Raw genomic sequence first — 23,069 nt, 5'->3', positions numbered from 1 at the left:
ATTCGCCAATACTTATTTAGAAACAACAATTATAGGAGATCTTTTACGTCCATCAGCCGTGCTCGAAAAATGTTGGCATGTTACATGTATTGAGTGCAATGTCCATGGAGTATGCGAGGGGTTTTGTATGTTTTTGAACAGCATCAGCTGATGTCAAAATTTGTTCAGAGAACATTCTTTTCCACTTACTTCTTTCAGCCAAAAAATGGACCATGCAACTTTAACATTTAATCATGTATTCTGACGCGACTATGTTACATGAGAAACGGCACAAATTCTGCGAAATGCAGAGTGGGTGTACCGGCAAGAACGTGTTCCGTTTGCTTGTCTTCCTTCCCGCAAAAAATTGATCACATTTACTTTTTCCTGTACGGTGTTGTTAAACTGAAGTAAATATTTCAGCCCGAATTTGAAGATTTTTTTATTCATTCGGATAATATTTGACAAGATTTCGACCGGGTTAATGTTTTCAGAAAAACAAACAAGTAGTGGCCGCACGTTGAAGATATTGGCATCCGTCAACAAACACTTTTCCCGCGGTTTCTATAGTGAACACGAGAACCATGAAGGAGATCTCGAGAGCGTAACGCGAGCACGTTGCGGAAACTGCCTGTCCGCCCTCGAAATGGCGGGAAAATTTCAACGGAAATTCCTTGGTCGTGCCGCGCGCGCGGTTTCTTGATGAATGCAAATACTGCACCTGGCTGTATTAGTAAGAGGCTTGGTATCGATGTATTTGCTGAGGTGTGGAAGGATGCAGAGAGATCTCTGGTTGAGGTCGTTCCTTAAGGTGAAGAAAAATCTAAGAACGAATATCTTGGAATCTTGACCGGAGTTTGCTATAATATGATTCTTGATCGCTTTAGATACTTAAACACTCGGGTTACTTCTGGGAAAAGTATAGACCTACACTCGGGGCCCAGTTTCATAGAGCTGCTTAAGCACACATTAGCTAAGCACAACAAAACTATGCTTACCAGAATAGGGTTACCAGCCCAAACAAAAGCATGTAACGTGTACACTTTGTGATTGGTATCCTGCAGCTTGTCTCTGGGGAGACTTAGCATACAATATTTTTTAAAGACATATTGTCTGCTTAAGCAGCTCTTTGAGTTTGGGCACATGGAATGTAAGTAACGTAGATTCAAAGATAGGCAATTTTAGTAATATACGATGTTGTGAACAAGCAGCTGCATAAGGAACTATACCAAAGGGAATGAAGATTCTTACGGTGACATTAGTCTCTGTAAATTTAACATTGGTGAGCAGTTCGCATATATATCAATGGTTTATGATCATTCATATCTGCCCATGTGAATCAAACGTGTGAGCATCAAACGTCAGCCACCGGAATTCCACCATTTGACCCTTAGGATTCGACAGACGGTTATAAATTATCGTGTCAATGCCTATCATCCAGGCACCAGTGTGGTATTTAGAAAACCAACCAGAATCAATGCACCCATTCTAATTATAGCGAAGATTGTACCGGCGGGAGAGACAATGTTGTGAGAGCGTCAAAGTGTCGTAACAATGCCTATTTGGATAGTAGCAAATCATGGATTGACAGGAATATTTAAGTCATATTATTGCATCGTTGTTCATCGTTACCCGACCATCACACCTGTCCATGAGTTGTAAATAATACTTTAAAGGCACACTGCACACGTTTGGTAATTACTCAAAAAAAAATGTTAACATTAAGAACTTAGGTCCTACTTGGTATTCAATTAGCAATGGAGAGTTGTTGATAGTTTAAAACATTGTGAGAAACGGCTCCATCTGAATTAACGTAGTATTTGAACACAGTCTCGCACCATAATACATCAAAGGAAATATCACTGAAAGTATGTGGTTTTTTGTGTGTATTATTTTATCACGTACGGTTTTCCCACCTAGTATGTTCAGCTGCTTCAACAACCTACTGTGTTGATACAATCCAGGATCGTGTTAGACTAGGTTTTACACAATTTGAAATATATTTAGGGCCTACTCCTGAATTCATTTTTTGTTAACTTACAATATTATGTTGAAAGGCGTTTGGTATGGTGCTACCTTTATTGGATTGTGTTATACTGTTTCGTGCGTCTGTGTCATAACGTTATTTTAAATTTTTGAATTTCTTTCGCTGTAATTGCATTAGACCTATATTCTTTTCATAATTTTATTGAACTCCCAGATTTTCCCCTCACCATTAAAGGGTCTATGTACTTTTTGTAGGCCAAAAGCACTGTCTGTCTACAGATTTACACTAAACTTACACAGTTTGAAGATAATGATAGTAGAAAGATTCCCTAAAAATATTACTTGCTAAGGTGCTGTAGTTTTTGAGAAATGAGTAAAACAATGTTATGAAAATAATTTTCGTCTCAGTGATCATGAGACGAAAATTATTTTAGCATGTAAAAACGTTTTTTCATGACAATGTTTTACTCATTTTTCAAAAACTACAGCACCTCAGCAACTAATATTTTAAGGTACTCTTTCTACTATCATTAATTTCAAACGATGTAAGTTTAATGTAAATCATTGTGTTTTGTGTAACAAAAAGTATTTGAAGTCTCTCCCAGGAGCTGTGTATTGTTTGAGAGAGTTGCGACGTAGAGGGGTCAGTTTTCATTGGTCACGTGGTTGCTGGACGCCATTTTCCAACGAAATGCTGCACAACCCAATGCGTATTTTAGTCTGGCACCCTGTGTTCGCACATGCGTTTTTAGGGGGCACAAAATGGCTTATAGTCGCAAGTTGTCGAAACTCTCAAAGTAGACCTTTCAATTGTTGTTTAAAAAATCGCCTCGGTTGGCATGGACGGCCGAATGTTAATAAAACACTCAATCGTATTAACAGATGTTTTAACCAAATCAATTTTGTTCTGCTAACTTTCAATTAAATAAAATATCTCCCATAATTAGTTGCTTTGTTTTCAACAAAATCAACACGATAATAAATATTTGTGTTACATTGATGAAATCAGTAGCAATCTGTGTTGTTTTACATTTGGCTTTCCATAGTTGTCCAACCTCGGTTGGCAAAAACTTGGGCTGTGACGTTGGAATAGAAAGTTCTATACCGCTCAGATCAACCTCGTTCCCACTGGTGAACGCTCTCGCCGCGCCATTTTGTTTTCTTTCCCGGAAAACTCGATCAAACAGTGACGTGAGTTAACTGGTGCAAAAGATAGCCACGGGCCTGCTTTGATCATGCTATCAGCCAGCACTTTTAAAGACACTGGACACCTTTTTTTGGTAACTGTCAAAGACCAGTCTTCTTACTTTGTATACTCAACATGTGCACACACAAAAAACAAGCCTGTGAAAATTTGAGCTCAATATTGGTCGTGAAGTCGCGAGAGACTAATGCAAGAAAAACGCCCTTGTTGCACAAGGTGTGTGCTTTCAGATGCTTTATTTCGATACCTCAAAATCTAATTCTGTGGTCTCGAAATCAAGTTCAAATATCTGAGTGAGAAATTGCTTCTTTCTCGAAAGCTACGTTACTTCAAAGGGAGCTGTTTCTCACAATGATTTATACTATCAACAGCTCTCCATTACTCGGTACCTACCAAGTAAGGTTTTAAGCTAATCAGCATTTTGAGTAATTACCAATAGTGTCCCGTGCCTTTAACTGGTGCGAAAGCTTGCCACAGGCCTGCTTTGATCATGCCATACAGCCCCTTTAAATGAAATTTATGTGGGTGAATTCCGTGTGTAATGAACATTATTTTATATTGGTGGGTGTCGAGTGTGAACTGAATCCGGTTTCTCGCCATAAAACGTGACCCCAGTCGCCTGACAGACACGTGCCGACATTTGACATACATGCCCAAAGTTAATTGAGACTATAATTAAAAAGAAAACTGCGATGTTTTTTATTTCGTCGCTTTCTTTGGATGACCCGGACCTGCTCTCTGAAGCACGACTTGCAGATTACAGAGTGTTATCTGAATAAATTATAACATCACGCGTCGAGAGAGATGGTTAGAGATTCCGGGAACCCTGTGGGTGAAAAACGAGGCCTTAAAGACACTGGACACTATTAGGAATTGTCAAAGACCAGTCTTCTCACTTGGTGTATCTCAACATATGCATAAAATAACAAACATCTGAAAATTTGAGCTTGATTGGTCATCGGAGTTGCAAGATAACTATGAAAGAAAAAACACGCTTGTCACACGAAGTTGTGTGCATTCAGATGCTTGATTTCGAGACCTCAAGTTCTAAACTTAAGATCTCGAAATCAAATTCGTGGAAAAATACTTATTTCTCGAAAGCTACGTCACTTCAGAGGGATCCGTTTCTCACAATGTTTTATACTTACTATCAACCTCTCCCCATTACTCGTTACCTAGTGAGGTTTTATGCTAATAATTATTTTGAGTAATTACCAATAGTGTCCACTGCCTTTAAAGGAATTTAGTTGGGAAAGTGTGAACAAGGAATACGTTTCAAGGAACAGTGGGAAAACAATCAATGTTGATCCTATTCTTTAAATTGCTAAAATAATCTAAATTCCATTTTTAATTAGGCTGAAACAGATATGCATTTGTGTGCACAAATGCAAACATGTCTAGTTGTAATTGTTGCTGCATATACCTACTTTCTTATTCTTTTCGGTAGTATATTGTACCGTATGTACCGAATACTGAGTGTTATACATTTTATATTCTTATTTGTTGTAATTGTTGCTGCATATACCTACTTTCTTATTCTTTTCGGTAGTATATTGTACCGTATGTACCGAATACTGAGTGTTATACATTTTATATTCTTAATGATAACAATATATATTTGTAATGATCTTTCAGATCAGTCGTGTTTTTTTTTTGTTTTTTTTTAAACCAACACTTTGCCTTTCATATAACCTTGTGGTTAAAACAAACTGAATTGGAACTGCTACTTTGATGTGTAGTTTTGCTGAAGAGAAATTCACATTTCATAGGACAAAATGTGGCGTATAAATAACAAGTCTTGTCCCAAAATCCAGATAACTGACCATAAGTCTAATTCAATCAGTCTGTTCACACAGTTCTACCCAACTATGATGTGGGTCTATGTAGTATTTTATTTTTATGATTTTTTTTCTTCTTTTTTTCTTCTTGCAGCTGTGACAGTCCGGTTTCTGACGAAGAGATACATCGGAGAATACGAATCTAATATAGGTAAGCATTGCATTCAGTGCTAAGACAATGAAGTAACATTTTTCATTTTTCACGAAACAGTCTTTTCAGCTCCAATGCCATCTTGCAAACCCAAAGACGATTGAACGGTGTTTTATATGTGAGTTAACTTTGAAGGAACACGTTGCGGATCGGACGAGTTGGTCAGTATTAAAAAGCGTTTGTAACCGTTTGTTATGAAATGCATATGGTTAGAAAGATGTTTTAAAAGTAGAATACAATGACCCACACAAGCATGGCTCGAAATTGCGTAGTTTTCCTGTTACCTCGTCGACTAACATGGTCGGCCATTTATACGAGTCAAATTTTTGACTCCCATAAATGGCCGACCGTGTTAGATCGCAAAGTAAAAGGAAAACCACGCAATATCAAGGCAAATTTGTGTGGATTATTGTATTCTACCTTTAAAACATTTTTCCAACAATACGCATTTATAACGAACGGTTACAAATACTTTTTATAGACCAACTCGTCCCATCAAAGGCATCTTGTTCCTTTAAATGCCCCACCCCTTTAAATTTATAGGAAGGGTATGATGAACGCCACATTATAACACACACGTGTGTTTCCCGCAATTATTCAAACCAAAATACGGTTCATACGGATGAACATGTCCGCCCCTGCCTCTTCCAAAATTGTAAGAAGTTTCCTAGCGTAACAAAAGGACCCAAGAATAGCGTTCACCGCGAGTACAAACCAAAAGACGGTTGCATCCAGTAGTCACGAAACAAAAGTGCATGCAATTAATCAGTACACAATGCTCACGGTTGTTTAAATACTCCTATACATCGAAGTGACGAACTCAAGAACCATCTACTTTAAAACAAAGTGTGATTTATGTATACCCTGTCACCTTTATTTTGAATCGGCCGGGTAACTGCCTTACGACCTACGACGTACGGATCCATAAATTTTTGGTTTTCATAAAAATAATTTAAAATCCTCAATGTATGTATAAAGTTTGCGGTAACACCATGTGTAAATTACTTGCTGGGTTGATTATGTTCTTTTGAGAACTTGTCTTGCTCTTATATATTCTTCATTCCTTCATCTATCGCTGGGTAGTTTCCTGAATTCGGAGACTTCTCTCGGGGTAGATTTTTGGAAATCAGAAGACTTCCACTTGGAGCATTGTGCCATTTCCAAGTACATACGAAGGTATTATTTTCTCTGAACCAGTGTGTCTTAAGGCCTTGTTTTCAATATTTCATCAATGCGGACGTCTTGCCTTGTTAATACCATGTAGTGACACAGAGCGTCACTCAAGGGTATCCTTGAACTAAAACCACAGTCGCTGGTTTGAAGAAAGTTTCTTTGATAGAATATTAATCTAGTATAGGCCTACGTATGATATCGCACCCAAGGGCAGGTTTATCAAGTTGAAATGTTCAAAGTCATACTCTTTTCGAAATTTTTCAAAGCCATTTTTTCTTATTTCCCTTTCAAGCCAGTACTAATCCTTAGACAAGAGGATTAGCCGGATTAGTAGGTGGCCTGAAGCCTTGTAAGGCCAAGCAACAGAAAATACCAGTTAGTCGTCCGGGGATTTCCAAAAAGAGGAGGATGAGGGCCTTTTTATTTTTTATTTTTTATATCTTTCAAAGGTGGCTACCAAGAATTTTAGTTCAAATTGGCTACCAATTCTTCAGGTTAAAATCACCACTTACTTTATGTAGTTACATGTTCTTAAAGGTTGACAAGTTTATTGAGAAAAACACAGAAAGCTTGTAATTTTTCTTTTTGAAAAAAAAAGAGGGATGAGGCCTCAAAAAGGGATGAGGGAGGGGACGATCAACTGGTATTTTGTTTTATTTGGCCTAATGTCATACCAATACTGAGACTCTCCCTTTTTGTGTGTTCAAATAGGATTAAATGGTGGCATGCTTGGCTTTAAGTCATTGTGTTTCTGCTAGACTTCCAAAATGATAAAGGCAGCGACTAAACCAAATATTTGAACTCTGAAATTCCATATATAAAATGTGGTGGCTTTATGCTACTTAAACCTTGAACATTATTCTGATCCTCCAATGTGTAAAATTTGTAAATACAACTTGTCTAATAATATCACACTTTGCATATAAAAGTAATGATACGAAAGCATTGCCTTGACGTCACAGACTACTTTAAAGGCAGTGGACACTCTTGGCAACTACTCAAAATAATTATTAGCATAAGACCTTTCTTGGTAATGAGTATTGGGGAGAGGTTGATGGTGTAAAACATTTGTGGAACGGCTCCTTCTGGAGTGGCGTAGTTTTCGAGAAAGAAGTAATTTTCTACGAATTTGATTTCGAGACCTCAGATTTAGAATAATTGAGGTGTCGAAATCAAGCATCTGAAAGCATTCTTCGTGTGACAAGGGTGTTGTTTTCTTTCATTATAATCTCGCAACTTCGACGACCTGAGCTTAAGTTTTCACAGGATTATTATTTTATGCATATATTGAAATACATCAAGTGGGAAGACTGATCTTTGACAATTACCAAAGGTGTCCAGTGTCTTTAAACCATGGATGAAGGTTCAAACTTAGAGAGTTCAATAATTTAAAGTAGTAAATAAATTTTACACTTCACCAAACGAACACGGCAAGGGGTATTTGTATACGGGTTAAACCTAGGTCATATACTGGCTGAACTTGCCGTGAACAATTTCTGTCGCTCAAAACGGACGCAAGTGTAAAGTGACTTTTGTTGAAAGTTGGATTTGTCGTAAACTACGCACGAGGCAAGTGAATCGGTTGTTGTTTTTTTAAAGTGATGGTCTCACATTGTTTAGGAGGAAGACACTCAATCCAATCCTTTATCTATCTGTCGCCCTCAAGGACTGTAAAAGCTACAACACGGTTGTTTGTTCAAGAAAGCTGGGTTTAGGGTTGTTTTTGTGTTTGTCCAATTGCTTGACATGATCGTAAAGACTGACTTTGGAATCGTTTATGACGGATAGGGTTGACCCCGATTATTTGTCACGATTCTACTTCAGTGTTTTTGAGTATTTATTTATTATAGTGTTGCGTGTATGCCTTTACAGGGTCATAGATTGGTTTCTGTCAATGCTGATTTATTGGCAAATTTATCAAGAATTATTACAATAAGTCACATGTGAAAGATCAAATACAGTGTTTCCCTGTTGGGAAAACAGCCCAACCCCCCTCAAAAAAAAAAAACATTTTTCTCAAGAACGTCGAAGCGAGGTTACAACGGGTACCAACCGCATTTCTGGTCGCAGCAGTCGCTAACGAGCACCATCCCTCAGAATTCTGGGAAACGATTCATCCAATGGTTCATACTGAAATGTTTATATTAATTTCTAGACGAAACAATTTCATAGGGTACTTTACTACCATAACCATCTTTATAAGAATTAAAGGCATGGTATACTTTCGGTCAACGACCAGGGCCCAATTTCATGGCTCTTCTTACCGCCGAATTCTGCGCTTACGGTCACGATTCCCCGCTTACGTGCAAGCGCCGAATTTCTGCGCTAGCCTTGTAAGCGTAGAGTGGAGTACGCAAGCGCAGAAGCCACAATTCGCTGCTAACCCGTGAAATACGCTTGCTGTAAGCACAGAATTCCCTGCTTACGTAAGCGCCGATTCTATGTTTACGGTAATCAGAGCCATGAAAAGAGGGTCCAGTATCCTCACTTGGTGCATGCCCTCTTTATGCACACAACAACAAAATTCAGGTTTGGGGTCTGGAAGTTGCAAGAAAATATTAAATATATAAACATTTAAAAAAAAACTTGTTTGGAGTTTTTAATTTAACTAGATGTTAATTGATTCATTTTAAAATCAAACTTAAAGACACTGGACACATTTGGTATTTACAAAAATATATATTGGCGTTTTAGTTTTTGTTTTCGGATGCCTTTCTCGGATTCAATTTGTGTATGTGAAAAAGATTAGCTCTGTCTCTAAAACAATACTTAAATGAGTGTCGTTTCTAAACAAATTATTTTCTTATCAACAGCTCTCCAATGATCTTAACTAAGTAGTTTTAGGGTCACAATTTCTTTTGAGTAATTACCAAAGTCAAAATGATATACCCTCCGCTTAAAGACATTGGATACCTTTGGTAAAATGTCATAGACCTGTCTTCTCACTTGGTGTATCTCGTCATTATGCATAAAATAACAAACCTGTGAAAATTTGAACACGATTGTTCGTCGAAGTTGCGAGTATTGGAAGAAAAAACACCGTTGTCACACGACGTTGTGTGCGTGCTATCAGATGCTTGATTTCGAGACCTCACGCGTGTGGTCTCGATATCAATCAATATTTTACTGAGAATTTACTTCTTTCTCGAAGTTACTTCCGAGGGAGCCGTTTCTCACAATGTTTTATACTACATCAACAGCTCTCCATTGGTCGTTACCGAGCAAGATTTTATGCTAACAAACATTTTGAATAGTTACCAATAGTGTCCACTGCCTTTTAAGACAGTGGACACTATTGGTAATTGTCTAAGACCAGTCTTCTCACTTGCTGTATCTCAACATATGCATAAAATAACAAACCTGTGAAAATTTGAGCTCAATTGGTCGTCGAAGTTCTAAATCTGAGGTCTCGAAATCAAATTCGTGGAAAATTACTTCTTTCTCGAAAACTACTCCACTTCAGAGGGAGCCGTTTCTCACAATGTTCTATATTATCAACCTCTCCCCATTACTCTTTACCAAGTAAGGTTTTGTGCTAATCATTATTTTGAGTAATTACCAATAGTGTCCAGTGCCTTTAAGCTTTCGAATATTACACTTTCCTTTTTTCGGGCTCATTATTTAACTACTACGACCCAACCTTTAAAGGGAATCGTTTACGTCAATGAGTAGAATGTTCCAGCAGATATCACTCATCATTGCAGTTATTACAAATGGTTAAGATTCCTGCATTTAGTTTCATTGGGTTTGATTTCAATACCTGAGAACCTTCCCTCTGCCTTATCAACTTTCAAGATTCTAAAAACACATCGATTGAGAAAGGAAGGAGAATGCAGTGGATCTATTGAAGAGCGAAATTCAATTCTTTGGTGGCTGGGAATTATTTGAATGTTAAGGGGGCAAGAATTAATTTGGTTACTGCTTGAAAACTCAATCAAGTGGCGTCACGGCAGTCCAGACTTTCTGAGATTAAAAAAATCAGTCGAGCTTTACTTGACGTATTGTCTCATCAGCTCGTTAGGCCATGAATTTAAAAAAAAATATGCTTAGCGTCAGCCTTTTTGAAGAAAAAAAAAATCTTCCTCTTTTTACAAAATGGCCGCCCGACATATTTTAAAGACAACCGGCTTTTCTTCAGTCTTCTGAGATCGTTGAAAGTGTATCCTTTTTTTGTGTAAAAAAAAAGGAGGCGGCCTCCAAAAAGGAAGCGAGCCGGGACGCTACACGTTTTCCCCCCTTATACGATTGTACTTCTCTTCCCGATACACCGCGGCTAATTTTGATTAATTTGGGCGGATGGCAAGGTTTCTTTTGGTGATGCATGATCACACATCCGAATAGAGAGAGAATATTTGGGGTTTTTTTTACACGTCGTGTGGAACTAGGCATTGTGTGGTGGTAATAATCTGTAGACTGAATCAGTTGCCATAGGGTTTATACATTATGAACGCTCAGAACGAGTTTTGAAACGAAGAATTGATACGTGTGGCCATGGCCACATGGTTTCTGTGGTGAATAATCATAGCCCGTATTATGATGCCACATTTGTTGTTTGCTATAACCTGTATTGACTCACGATTGCTTGCACTGGTGTCAGACGCCCCTCAACCTCGTTCCCATAGGTGTACGATCTCGATGCGCCGTGTTCTTTCCGTTTCCAGAATGCCTTGTTTGGTCGTAGCGAGGATGCACGGTACGCCCCTGTCTGTTGCCACGATCGCCATTCTGAGAGTCGATTGCACGTGTGAAAGTTATGGTGTAAACGCAGCGTCACCTACAGTGTGTACTACACAAAACACACAAGGCCATTGACTCATTGCAAAATGGCGCGACCAAGATTAGTGTCATGATGACGTCATGTGAATTGGTAGATACAACATCAGTCAGACCACTAAAAAAGGGCCAAGACTATGAGCAAGTTCGAGTGCGAACATTTAGTCGTCTACTGACAAGCAACGTACATGCGCAGTGCCGCACTCACTCAAATGATTCGTTTGGAAGTCTAGTCAGTCATCGATACCACAGTATTCAACACTCCAATGTCTTCTACATTTTCACTGTAGCGCCATTGGTTCCCTACTACTGAGCTTTACACGCTTTAGCAAAGAACTATCGGGACCAGTGAAGAAACCATGGTCAGGGCTGGTTCCAAATGGTCGACCGTAGTCGACCAAAGGTCGACAAGCCTGGATTCCGAGTCAAAATAGTCAACCCTTAGTTAACCACGGTGCGCACTTGAACTTGCTCTTGCCTGCACAGTCTTGCAGTGGCCGCCAATGTCAAACGTTTGTAACGTGCACTCGTGTACACGCCGCGCACAACTGCCAGCCTCAGTGAGGGCGCTGTTTGGGTCTTGTGACGTCACGTGTAAGAAGCCTGTTTCAAAAAGGGTTACCCGAGATAATTGTGACTACGACGTCTGGTGAATTGGGCAAATGCAACATCAATCACCAAAACGTAATGCTCATAAGACCACTATTAGGGACCAGGGCTGCAATTTCCGCACAATCTTGTATGGTTTTGATTGACAGAAATCAAGGGCCGGCAGTATACGGTATACTAGAAAACCCTATTAGTCGTTTTAGTGTTATTTTATTCAGAAATTAGTGGCGACAGTTTTTACCGCGGTAGTGCTCGCTTTTCCCGAGGAAATGTACAAGCAATACAAGGAAGCTTTTTCGCCACTGGCTCTTCTAACATGTGGAGAGTCAGTCACGAATTAGAGTTGGATTTACCAGGATTACCGGCCTAATCCGCTGGCCTTAATGCGGCGTATTAAGGTTCATCAGGAACACGTCCAGCTCTAGGGGTGGTTGTGGCATAAACGCACGTAGAGACTTGATTTGGTAGAATTAAATGTCAATAGTGCTTTATTTTAAGGGATTGATCTAGTAATAAAAGTGCCATGTGTTTTTTGTTTGACAATTACCAACTGTGTCAAGTGCCTTTAATAATTGTACATATATTGCTGTAATGCCACGAGTAATGCATATTGGAATGTGCGGGTTTTTTCCCCCAGATATTTTATCATATTGAATGTATGGTTAAGATAATCACAATTAAAGACACTGGACACTATTGGTAACTGTCTAAGAATAGTCTTCTCACTTCGAGACCTCAAATTCTAAATCTGAGGTCTCGAAATCAAATTCGTGGAAAATTACTTGTTACTTCAGAGGGAGCTGATTCACAATGTTTTATACTATGTTTTTTTAATTTCACTCAACAAAAAGGAAATGCAAGCATTATGAATGTATGTTGAGTGTGGGGAGAAAGTTTTGGTAGTGTATTACAGAGGAAACTTCAGTTATTGGTGGCTAACGGTCGTAAAACTTTCATCTATCAACGCCGATTTTATATAAAATCGTCAACAGCTCTTCATTGCTCGTTACCAAGTAAGGCTTTTGCTAATAACTATTTTGAGTAATTACCAATGGTGTCCATGCACTGCCTTTAAATATAACACTGTAACCCAATACGCTATACATCGCGATACAGATATCTGATTGAGTTACAACACGACAAATTATTGACTGATTACGGGGCGTGATCATCAGCATGAAGCAATCCTGACAAAATAAACAATATTAAAACCCAGACCTAAACATACTTATGCTCTTATCAGTATTGTCTTATGACAACGCGGCATTCGCGATCTTCCGCTATGAAGGAATTATAGGCCTTTTTCGAAACCACGGCGTCGGCTTTGGATTTGGCTTCAGGCTCCGTCCTCTCGTCTGAAACCCTCGGCGCGTATACGCAAAGCACGCATATTGTCAAAACAACCGCGGGGCCAAGCTAGCCTGAGCCGAATCCAAAGCCAAATCCAGTCATTTCGTAAAGGGTCATAGTATCATGCTTCAAAAAGCTACGCATACTTGCAGGGGGGAAACTCCTGAGCGCACCTGGATGTGATCAAGCGCCTTATTAAAAGAACATAGTATTAAAGGCGGTGGACACTATTGGTATTTACTCAAAATAATTATTATCATAAAACCTTACTTGGTAACGAGTAATGGGGAGACGTTGATAGTATAAAACACTGTGAGAATCAGCTCCCTCTGAAGTAACGTAGTTTTTGAGAAACAAATAGTTTTCCACGAATTTGATTTCGAGACCTCAGATTTAGAATTTGAGGTCTCGAAATCAAGCATCTGAAAGCACACAACTTCGTGTGACAAGGGTGTTTTTTCTTTCATAATTATCTCGCAACTTTGACGACCAATTGAGCTCAAATTTTCACAGGCTTGTTATTTTCTGCATATATTGAGATACACCAAGTGAGAAGACTATTCTTTGACAGTAACCAATAGTGTCCAGTGTCTTTAAAGATACGGGGTGGATTTCAAAAAGAGTTAAGACTAGTTATCTGGAGTTTGAACTAGTTACTCGTCCTAACTTTGGACTAGCCAAACGTTTATAGCATCTCCTAAGACTAGTCCTAAAGTTAGGACTAGTCCTAACTCCTTGTGAAATCGACCCCTATGGACACATGCCAGTAGATATAGTGTCCAGTCCCTTTGAGTGAGATGGCTTTATGAATTGTTTATAAATTAGTAATTTTGAACTGTCATAAATTTCCCGCTTTTTTCTGAATACCTTCCCTCAATCCTTTGCTCCTCTTTTTGCTATAAATGGATATGCTTTTGTTTGTACTTGTTTTATGCCTCTGAAGAAGGTCCGGTTTGGATCAAAAGCTATGGCCATCTATACCCTATTCATTTTATACATATGATGTTTCATACAATGGAAGCACCTCATAATTAATAACAAGCGTTTGGTCGTCGACGATACATGGACAATAATTGATGATTTTGGCTGCAATCATGCACGACACAATAGCGCTCCCTGCACGATCCAGATATTTTTAAGGGGAAACATCAGCAGGAGAATTGCGTTGCCATGACAGCACAGCTAAATTAAAATCCCCCATAGACCAACTCCACGCATCATTGGCATTCTATTGAATTATCGCTGATTAAAATTTACAATTTTAATGAGTACGGACCCATGAATTTGTTGCTCTGATGCATTCCGTCATGTGCGATAGGACCCTAGATAATACAATTAATATTTAGATACGTTGTTTCACTGATATATTTTTCGTAAGTTATATTAATTACGTTTTGGTTGGCAATTATTATAATGCTTACACTCGTTCCTCTAGGCATAGATACTTGAGGGCGCTATATACATTTGAGAGCTACATTCAGGGGTTAGTTCGATCAGCGACCATTTATCAACCTCTAGTCAATGTTACACGGTTACCTATGCATGAAATACATCCTGGGTACCATGCAAAAACGCCCAATGGTCGACAATAGTCAACTTTGAGTCCCTTGATCGAACTTGCTCAGAGCAAAAGTAGTAGTCCCGGCCGATTTCCTACCTCCCGCCCAGTTAGCAGGAAAGTTCTTTTCCGAACTGAGAAGTCTCCCGATTCCGAAAACTTACTCGGCGGTATGGAGTAGAATATAAAGCAAGACAAGTTCTTAAAAGAACATAATCTACCTGACAAGAAGATACACAACAAAATTGTGTTACCACAAACCAAGTAATTATATAAATTAATAATCACACGATACATGTTTAGGCCGTGTGCGAACTATAGCTTTCATATAAGTGCTTCTACATATAGACCTATAAGGCTACGACTTTATAAAGAGTGGTGCGGCTACATATGTGGCTACGACTTATATGTAGATACGACTCAGCTAAAGAGCGCGGCTAGCCGGCTACATCTGCAGCTCGACTGTTGTTTAGAGTGCTGCGACTATAACAGTATGTGGCGACGACTGTTTCTAAGAGTGTTGCGGCTACATATGTGGCTACGGCTGTTGCTAAGCTTATGGCTGTTGTGGATATAACATAGTGGCTACGACTGTTGCTAAGGGTGTTGTGGCTACATCTACGGCTGTTGCTAAGCTTATAGCTGTTGCGGCTATAACATAGTGGCTGCGACTGTTGCTAAGGGTGTTGTGGCTACATCTACGGCTACGACTGTTGCGGCTACAACATAGTGGCTAGGACTGTTGCTAAGGGTGTTGTGGCTACATCTACGGCTACGACTGTTGCTAAGCTTATGTCTGTTGCGGCTATAACATAGTGGCTACGACTGTTGCTAAGGGTGTTGTGGCTACATCTACGGCTACGACTGTTGCTAAGCGTATGTCTGTTGCAGCTATAACATAGTGGCTACGACTGTTGCTAAGGGTGTTGTGGCTACATCTACGGCTACGACTGTTGCTAAGCTTATGGCTGTTGCGGCTATAACATAGTGGCTACGATTGTTGCTAAGGGTGTTGTGGCTAGATCTACCGCTACGGCTGTGGCTAAGAGTTAACCACGACGTATAATGACGCCCCGTAGCAGTAGCCACCATTTTGGACATGGCCCTATAGGCTACGACTGTTTTTCTTGTACAACGACCTCTTTATAAGGCCATGTCATACGAGGCAATTTTCATGCAACCAGTTCCAGGCAATCTCCGAAAAGAAAAGCCATTCACACTTCAATGTTCAACTATTTCTCTTGTGGATTGTAAGACAATGTTTAAAAAAAATGAATCAAGTGCGTGCTGCCAAAGTGGTCCTGTAGCATGCACTGCAGTTGGTTGCCTTGTGTTAGTGTGACAAGGCCCTTATAACTTTATCTGTCTGCACAATGAACTGTCTAATTATAACGGACATCTTTTTTCCACATTTTGTTCACACTTTGCAGATCTTCTCTATCGACAGACCGTGGTGCACAACGAAGTGCCAGTTTATATGGAGGTTCTTGACACATGTCCAAAGGTATGAACAACTGAAATGTTAATAAAAAACCGTAGTAGTACGTGTACAATATTTTTATGTATAAAACTCATCGTGAGAAGTTTTGGTTCTGAGAAGAACCGGTGTTGTCTCGACTCTGCTCGTCTTCAAGACGGATACGCCTACCGTCCGAAACGTCGATTGCACAGTCCATACCGATTCTTCTCAGAACCTACACTTCTCCCAAATAAGTTATATTCATTGTTGTACCCGCAAGTTTACTAAATACCATATAGTTTTTCTTGTGATCCACACTATTCCACACCATGCAAAGCTTCCAACTATAACTCACCAAATTGTTGGAACATAGGCTACTGTACAAATGACAACTTTTATCAGAATCCATACACAAATCAAGTGAACACAAATATAGGTTTTCTCGGTCAAATTAGGCAAATGAACAGCCAATTTAACCACCAAGCTATTCTATTTCGCGCGAAATCGAATGCTACTGCAAAGGGTAATTCGATTTCGTTTTATGATTTGTCAGATGTAATGTTTCGTCATTAGATTTAACAAAATAAATTATTCAATTTAAACATTCATCAAAGCAGCATTCAAATTCGCAGACGCTTCTTGAGGTGTGTCACGAAAAAGAATGTCGATACGCTAAATTAACCAGAGTGCTAAAGGAATTTGACTCGACTCAAAACGAAATTGAATGGCAGAATTCTGAAATTGAAACGCAGTACTTGGAGAGGCAAAACAGCTTTAGTTCGAACGCGTAAAATGAAATTTGCTGCTCATTTACTGAATTTGACCGAGAAAACCTATATTTATAAGTAAAAACATTTGCAATCTAACTGCTGTATTTTTGTCCTTTTTGTGTTTTTACAATCAAGATTTGTTTGGATGAAACAAAACAGCACACAGTAGTTTTGCCACTCACTATCGCGTGTAAGCCTATTTTTGTCCGGTTGATAAAGCTACACACCTCGTAAGAAACTACCTTCTGTTATTTTGATAGTTTAAATCTTTAAAACGAAAATCTCAAGTTTCCTTGAGAACGGAAGCTCAATCTGTCCTATTTAAATTAAACAGGAGAATAAAAAAAGTTTATTGGAAGACGACTTCACAGATTCGTTGAAGGATTTTACGGTCTTGAGCCCAGCGTATCTATTCGATTTTACGGATTTGTCATGTAGATTGAATGCATATCGTGTTACCCCGCTCACTGCCCAGGGTTCGGGTGCATAAATCCACTGTGATAAATTGCCTCGAGTACTCCACCGTCTTCCCCGGCAAGCAAGTCACAAACTCTCTTTCATCTCTCAGACATTGATCATGTCATGTTAACGACCTTTTTTTTATCTTAAAATCTAAGCTTATCTTGTGGACACTTTTGAACTTCTGCTTGACCGTCTTGTGAGAAGAGTCAACCCAATTATAATGACACATCAAAACTGCTTATATTGCGAGGCGCAATTTGAATGTTGTCGACCTTTTTTTTTAATTTTTTTTATAAACCATTGATGGGATACTTTGGAACGCTAGGTGGCAGCAGACTTACCAGGTAAATTGCCATCGTTACGTAGTTCTGAACATGCGCACATTCGCGAGAACAATGAATTTTACCTTGTAAGTCTGCTGCCACCAAGCGTCCCAAAAGTCTCCCATTATTCACAATATTTCGCAATATTTTGAAAAAATTGTGTTCAGATGATCTTCCCAACTTCGGAACTCGGCAAACTCCCACCAGAGGACAAAAACACCAAACCAATCTTTCTCAAACAAGCATTGGTATAAGGACACTGGACACTATTGGTAATTGTGAAAGACTAGTTCTCACTTGGTGTATCTCAACATATGCATAAAATAGCAAACCTGTGAAAATTTGAGCTCAATTGGTCGTCAGAGTTGCGAGATAACTATTAAAGGGAAAAACACCCTTGTCACACAAAGTTGTGTGCTTTCAGATGCTTGATTTCGAGACCTCAAATTCTAAAGCTGAGGTCTCGAAATCAAATTCGTTGAAAATTACTTCTTTCTCGAAAACTACGTCACTTTAGAGGGAGCCGTTTCTCACAATGTTTTTTATACTATCAACCTCTCCCCATTACTCGTTACCAAGTAAGGTTTTATGCTGATAATTATTTTGAGTATTTACCAATAGTGTCCACAGCCTTTAACGTCTATGATTATAAATAGCACAAATCAAGACATTGTGATTCAGTCACTAGACGACTAATAATACTTATTCTGGTCATTGTGGAATCACTGGTTAGCTTGGTAGGGTTCTAACCCCAACCTTGTGATAACAAGTCCGGCAGTCTAACCACTAAACCGCGGAGTGATTTCCAAACATGGTTGGTCTACCATTACGCGATCTAGTTTTCCAAATACAGTTGTGTGGCAGTGCACCAAGCACGAAGGGCACGAAGAGAAGTTTTGAACGCTGTGCATTGTATCTCAATTAAGGGCAGTGGACACTATTAATAATTATCAAAGACTAGCCTTTACAGTTGGTGTATCTCAACATATGCATAAAATAACCTACCTGTGAAAATTTGAGCTCAATCGGTCATCGAACTTGCGAGATAATAATGGAAAAAAAACACCCTTGTCACACAAAGTTGTGTGCGTTTAGATGGTTGATTTCGAGACCTCAAGTTCTAAATCTGAGGTCTCGAAATCAAATTCATGGAAAATTGCTTCTTTCTCGAAAACTATGGCACTTCAGAGGGAGCCGTTTCTCACAATGTTTTATACCATCAACCTCTCCCCATTACTCGTCACCAAGAACGGTTTTATGCTAATAATTGTTTTGAGTAATTACCAATAGTGTCCACTGTGTATTTATTGACATATCAAGTCCATATCAAGTCCATTGTCAAAAGAACTTTTTTTTCGAAATGGAATTGATCCATTTTGTTAGACAGTTTTTCTTGCAAGACAGTTTTAACAAAGATCAATTTTCTTTTACACAGAATATAATATGGGGTTTGTGTTCCCTTTGAGATCAATCTTCAGTTCTCGGAATAACAACCTACACCGCAAAGTAGATGTAATTACATGGTGTTACTGCAAACCAAATAAAACACACTCTCTTCTTACCTTTTAAATGTTGTTTTTAAATGAAAGATGTCCCTTTTTAACATCCGTATACTCTGTTTATTTAACCCTCAGGGAGAGCAACTGTCAGAAAGGGACTCGCATTTACGTTGGGCAAATGCTTTTGTGATCGTATACAGCGTGTGTAACCGAACTACCTTCAGAGAAGTGGAAACACAAATCAAGCACATACAACTTGCAAAGTCTCCATGTTCTGTACCCATTGCCATCATAGGAAACAAAGCCGACTTGGAGCATCGGCGTGAGATCATGGTCGATGAGGGTCGAGACCTGGCGGAGGAATACGGGTGCTTCTTTTTTGAGGTGTCGGCGGCGGACGGGTACACGGAAGTGCGTGAGGCGTTCCTGGTTTTGCTGAAGGAAGTTTACGAAGCTACGAAGAACAAATTGCAGGTTAAACGACGGAGGAGCAGCGTGACCCGCAATGTGGCTAACAAGGTCATGCAAGCCATGTTTGGCTCACCGAGAAGATCTCGCAAAATCTCGCTTCCATGACGATTATTGACGATAACCAAATTGAACTTGCCAGTGACGTTTACACATGACACATGAAATGCGTCAAATCGGTGTATCACAGTTATATATTATACATTAATTATATATATTATAAAAGTTGTAAGATTTTGTTCAAAACAAAATAATTTTCCAGAATGTGACCAGTCAAAATGTCCTGCCAATCCATCAATCTGTAATCAACGAAGAATGAAGCCCGGTGCCCGAGTGTAGATATGCTAAATCACGGCCCGGCTTCCCGGCTTTTCCCGGCTTCTAGCAGTAGATATTTTATGTAACTACAGTAGTATGTTTTGGATATCAAGATATCAGAATCACATCGTAGAGACATCTTATTCAAACTTGTGTTACTTGTTTTAACTTTCTTTAAGAGTGGACAAGATAGCTGTCGGGCTGCCAGCCCAGTAGTAAAGTTATTCTCAAGTTTCTACCATTTTGTGGTTATGCAAAGCTGATATCGCATTGTACGCCCTACCCTTTTGTTAATGCTGTACCATTTTTGTAACATTTGTGGAGATTATGTTCACCAAAAATGTAACCACGTCGAAGTATGCCTATAGATAGATAGTTCCCACTTGACGCCATAGTGTAAAGTCGGTCATCTTGGCGGGAAAATCAATCTTCCTTTTTTGAACGCACAACATAAAATGCCTTATCAGAGTTTGGTCAAGATGATTGGCCATGATCTACCATGATTGGCCATGATCACTTTGCTCTGAGTAGAGTTAATAGTTAGAATGCTCGACCAGCAGAAAGCCAGAACTCATGTTGCCCTATAAAGGGCAAAACTATGGCTCTTTTCGAAACCACGACTTGAGCTTGGGCTTGGGCTCCATCAGTTATTCAGAAAACGTGCGCTATCCCTACGGGGCTGTAATCAGGCGGAGGAGCCTGCCAGCAAATCGTGGTTTCGAAAAGGACCTACGTTATAACGCTATGTCCGATTAAGTGGCTACGGCTACGGCTGCAAATGGATTGCTGCGTCATCAAGTATTGAAAGTAAAGAATGTCCTTAGCAACACCCTTAGCCACAGTCATAGCTGTAGACGTAGCCGCCAAAAATAGTATATCGAGAGAAGCAAATCACCGAGCCAAATTTTAACAGTACGTGCAATATTCTGTAAATCAATATCCAATGTCAATGGGAGACTTTGGAACGCTAGGTGGCAGCAGACTTACCAGGTAAACTTCCATTGTTTACGTACTTCTGAGCATGCGCACATTACCGATAAAAATGGATTTTACCTGGTAAGTCTGCTGCCACCAAGCGTCCCAAAAGTCTCCCATTTAGTTTGTATTATGCAATTAAACCTCGATGATGCAGATACTAGACAGGTGTCGAAAGTCACCATTACAGTTTCGGTATAGAATACAATGTCTTAAAGGCTCTGGACACTATTGGTAACTACTCAAAATAATTGTTAGCATAACAACTGACTTGGGTAGCAAGCAAGAGAGAGCTGTTGGTATAGTATACAACATTCTGAGAAACGGCTCCCTCTGAAGTAACATAGTTTTCCAGAAAGAGGTAATTTCTCACTCAAATATTTAAAGACTTCAGGCCTGAAGCCTTTTTGAGACATCTGAAAGCACGCAAATTTGTACGACAAGAGCGTTTTTCCTTTCATTATTCTCTTGCAACTTCAATTACCAATTGAGTCCAATATTTCACAGATTTGTTATTTTATGCATATGATCGGGATAGGCCTACACCAAGTGAGAATATTGGTCTTTGGCAATACATGTGTTACCAAAGGTGTCCTGTGCGTTTTAAGTCAACTCTATTGCTCCAAAACGACGATGGTCACATGCTGAAAACATAGGTACAAGAGTGAAGATCTTTGTTTTACTTTAAGATGGTGTGACCATCCGATTTTTCTTCTTTTCTTTGGAAAATAATCAACGTCAATATTTAAGAAGCCGTACTTTACTGATCGGGCTAGATGTGAAATGGTCAGATCCCATCGTTAAGAATAACAGTACTGCTGATAAGGTACTTCAGGGTCCCAACAAATTGATAGCAAAATGTAATGTGAGTCTTTTATTAGTAGTGCAGATTCACTAGGGACACACTCTGAGAGAGAAAAAAAATCCACAATAAATTACTAAGCTTGAAAGCAGCCAATAGAGGGCGCACTCGGGCAATTTTTCTGACCATTTTTGGCATCGCACGTTATTTAGTCCCGGATGCGTGTGTTTTAGATTTTCTTACAAGAGAAGACTGAGAAAAGGTAAGATGCGTTTATTAACCTCTAAAAATCACACATCATTCGTTGACGTATGTGATGACGTATGTGTTCAGTCATTTAGGTACAATTCTCCCTCCAACCAAGCATAAAGAGCAAACATGCAGGCTGATTGCGTTTGTTCCACTGTATGGTTTCGAACCGTGTTTCGTTCACAACATCGAACCATTGTATTTGCTTTTGGATACCGCGCCATTAAACCAACTGGAAACCACACAACAGTTTCCAGACAGTATTTCAAGAGCAGACAATAACCTGTCAATACAATTAAACACCCCCTTCCCTTTGAACGCACTTTCGCAATGGATTGAATACACGCGTCATTAATGCACATTTTTGACAGCATATACGTGGGTGTACATGTACATTGTATACATTTTACCTGTGAATCTCGAACCATTCAAATACTGCTTGAAGCGATGCATGCACGAATGAATGACGTTGACATCCGTCTCGGGATGTTACTGTTATTACACCTGGTTGCATTCTTTGCACAAATCGTCACGTCTCGAGAGAAAGGGATGTAGAGAGAGAGGGAAAGAGAGTTTCAAGTAATTTACTGTGATTCGGAGAAGCCTCGGCCGGATGGCTCAAGCAAAGCAGACGCCATGTTTTTTTCCTCACTGGATTTAGATGAAAAACGTGGGCCTTTGTGATACTTGAAAAGGGTCTTAAAATTGTTGCGTTTTGTATGAGATTTATTTATAAAAACTGTATATAATATGAACTTTGTGTATATATATATATCTAGACCTGTATGTAGGTCGACACATGGGTTTATTGTCTTATATTATGATAATGAATAAAACACAGCAAAATTAATGTTATAACTTTTTGAGACGAATGGATTGTGGTGTCAATGTGTATAGTGTACGTCCCGGATGCATGTTTATATTCATAGATTTAAACTACATTCATGCAAACCCTGTTTACTCTCATCGAGAACTTTATAATTTACAACTAAGCTGACATTTCATAATTTTTTGGGGACATATTTAAGTTTTTTTGTACGGATCGCCGCTAATAAAGGGACATATAAAAAATAACTTTCAACATTTAACGTGTTACGAGGGAATGAAATATTATGTCGGGAAT

At 39.2% G+C, this 23,069-nt stretch overlaps 1 protein-coding gene across 1 annotated transcript in view; it reads left to right on the top strand.

Annotated features, from left to right (window-relative positions):
- Positions 1 to 23,069, top strand: part of LOC139939622 (ras-related and estrogen-regulated growth inhibitor-like) — a 92,621-nt gene that overhangs the window by 47,991 nt on the left and 21,561 nt on the right. Inside the window, exons 2-4 of the mRNA XM_071935664.1 lie at positions 5,102 to 5,158; positions 16,052 to 16,125; positions 19,270 to 21,959. Of these exons, the coding sequence (XP_071791765.1) occupies positions 5,102 to 5,158; positions 16,052 to 16,125; positions 19,270 to 19,710 (572 nt within the window). The 3' untranslated portion in view covers positions 19,711 to 21,959. The remainder of the gene's footprint in view (positions 1 to 5,101; positions 5,159 to 16,051; positions 16,126 to 19,269; positions 21,960 to 23,069) is intronic.

Source organism: Asterias amurensis, chromosome 7 (genome assembly GCF_032118995.1).
Source record: "Asterias amurensis chromosome 7, ASM3211899v1".
Classification (NCBI taxonomy): Eukaryota; Metazoa; Echinodermata; class Asteroidea; order Forcipulatida; family Asteriidae; genus Asterias; species Asterias amurensis.
The sequence above is the reverse complement of the archived record's forward strand: the minus strand, read 5'-3'. Positions and strand labels throughout refer to the sequence as shown.